A 2,035-nucleotide genomic window follows, 5' to 3' on the forward strand; every position below is an offset into this window, starting at 1 on the left:
TTGCCACACATGCTTTGTGCTTCAGTCTTAACTATGAAAAATGTAAAAAAAAATAAAAAACAATATGGAACCCAAAATGTCAAAAAAAACTTTTGGGTCGCGGCTATTTTCGTGGGTCGGTCGGAGGACAGCAATCATAAAATTTTTTAAGGATGGCCCTTAAAGCATACTTAATAATATTATACGTATAGCGTGTAACTATGCCTGCGTGTTACTGCGTGTATATGTTGCAGTGATGTGTGTGTACTTATAGCATAGCTGTAAGAACGCTGCCAGGGTCTATGTCTCCCTAGGTACTGCCGGAACGTACCCTGTACCGGAACGTACCCTGGTACTATCTAATATGCCGGACCGTACCTTGCCTACGCCAGTATGCCTACTCCCTAACCCTAACCCTAACCCTAACCCTAACCATATCAGATAGTTACCAGGGTTTGTTCCGGTATACCGGACCGTGTCCAGGGTACGTTCCGGCAGTACACAGGGGGACATAGACCCTATGAGCCGTAATAACCAGTAATAATGTGTGTGTGTTTAGCTCACCTTGACATCGTCAAGCTGAGCTATTGCCATGGGTCGTCGTCCGTCGTACGTCCGTTCGTCCGTCCGTCCGTCTGTCCGTCCGTCAACATTTTTTTATAATGGGAGTTCTCCCATATATATACTCTTCGTTTCTATAATGTACGTCGATGGTTGATCAATTAAAACTGACTTCTTCTCACTCACTCATTTTCCTCACTCATGTGTCCATTTTTGTGACCTTTCAGTGACGTTTGGCATGACCAGTTCTACGATGTTCTACTATACGAAGGTTCTGTCAGAGCTGTTCCTCGACTCCCAGTTCAACGAGACGAGGAACAACTACCGCGGCATGAACCAGATGATGGACTGCTGGAGGGTGAGTGAGTGCGTGCGTGCGTGCGTGCGTGCGTGCGTGCGTGCGTGCGTGCGTGAGTCCGTCCGTTCCTCTGTGCGTGCGTGCGTGCGTGCGTATGTGCATGCGTGCGTACGTGGAAAACGGATAATCCGGAAAGGCCTCGGAACCAAGGGTTCCGGAAAATTGGTGGTGCACCTGTATTCTAATCTGAGTCCAACCAGACCTACCCGAATTCATCTCTGGCCTCACCATAGTCACACACACAGTGATCAGTGTTTGCCCTGCATTGACACGAGCGAGGCGGGCCGCCTCCCTCAAATTCTCAGCCGCCACACATAAATTTGTCCAAAACACCGCCTCGCTGACGAAAATCACTGTTCTTCCATCAATAAACTACACTTTATTGAACTAAAGTCTCACACAATGTGTTCAGAATATCTTAGAATGCACCAAATTGCATCATTTTTTCAAAATTTCCCCCGGGGGGCATGCCCCTGCACCCCCTTCGCTGGGCCAGGACCTCGAAACGCGCAAACACACCAAAAAAATTTGCCACCTTACAGACCTTTTTGGCCAGGGGAAACACTACTGTAGCAACTACTGAAACGGTGGCACTATGTAGCTATAATACGATGACTAATTGACTGTGTTTGGTGACGTATGACAACAGTATGACGTATCAGGGTTCGTAGCGGGTCTTCGAAAGTCTTATAAGTACTTATTTCGCCAAAAATAAAATAAGGGGCCCTTGTTAGTACTTATTTTTGGTAAAATCTTAGAAAAGTACTTAATAGTCTTTATTTTTTTATAAACTGTTCTCGACGTAGAGTAAGAATTGTTGTATATATAATACGGAATAATTAAATCTGCTGTGCAATTGCATATATAAATATTATTAGTGTACTTTAATAGTCGGTGATCTATCAGAAATCGCGTAACAAAAGTCTTATTTTGGCCTCCAGAAAGGGTCTTATAAGTCCTTATTTCAACATGTGTCTTACTACTATGAACCCTGCGTATGTGTAACCTTTGCAGTTTGCCTGGGAGCCAATGCTTAACGGACTCTACTGGGAGAAATGGTACAACGGTGAGCCAGTGAACATGACACGATCCAACGGAAGCTTTATCTTCTACGAGAACAAGATCCTCGGCGTGCCG

General features: G+C 45.1%; 1 protein-coding gene across 1 annotated transcript; it reads left to right on the forward strand.

The window, feature by feature from the left end:
• Positions 1-767: 767 nt before the first annotated feature.
• LOC106820172 (polycystic kidney disease 2-like 1 protein) lies at positions 768-2,029 on the forward strand (the record flags this gene model as incomplete). The annotated part of the gene is made up of 2 exons (XM_014824714.1): positions 768-898; positions 1,913-2,029. Coding segments are annotated over 2 exons (248 nt in total), but the record flags the coding sequence as incomplete, so codon positions are not given.
• Between the last annotated feature and the right edge of the window lie 6 nt (positions 2,030-2,035).

This window comes from Priapulus caudatus, unplaced genomic scaffold, assembly GCF_000485595.1.
Source record: "Priapulus caudatus unplaced genomic scaffold, Priapulus_caudatus-5.0.1 Scaffold8093, whole genome shotgun sequence".
Lineage (NCBI taxonomy): Eukaryota > Metazoa > Priapulida > Priapulimorpha > Priapulimorphida > Priapulidae > Priapulus > Priapulus caudatus.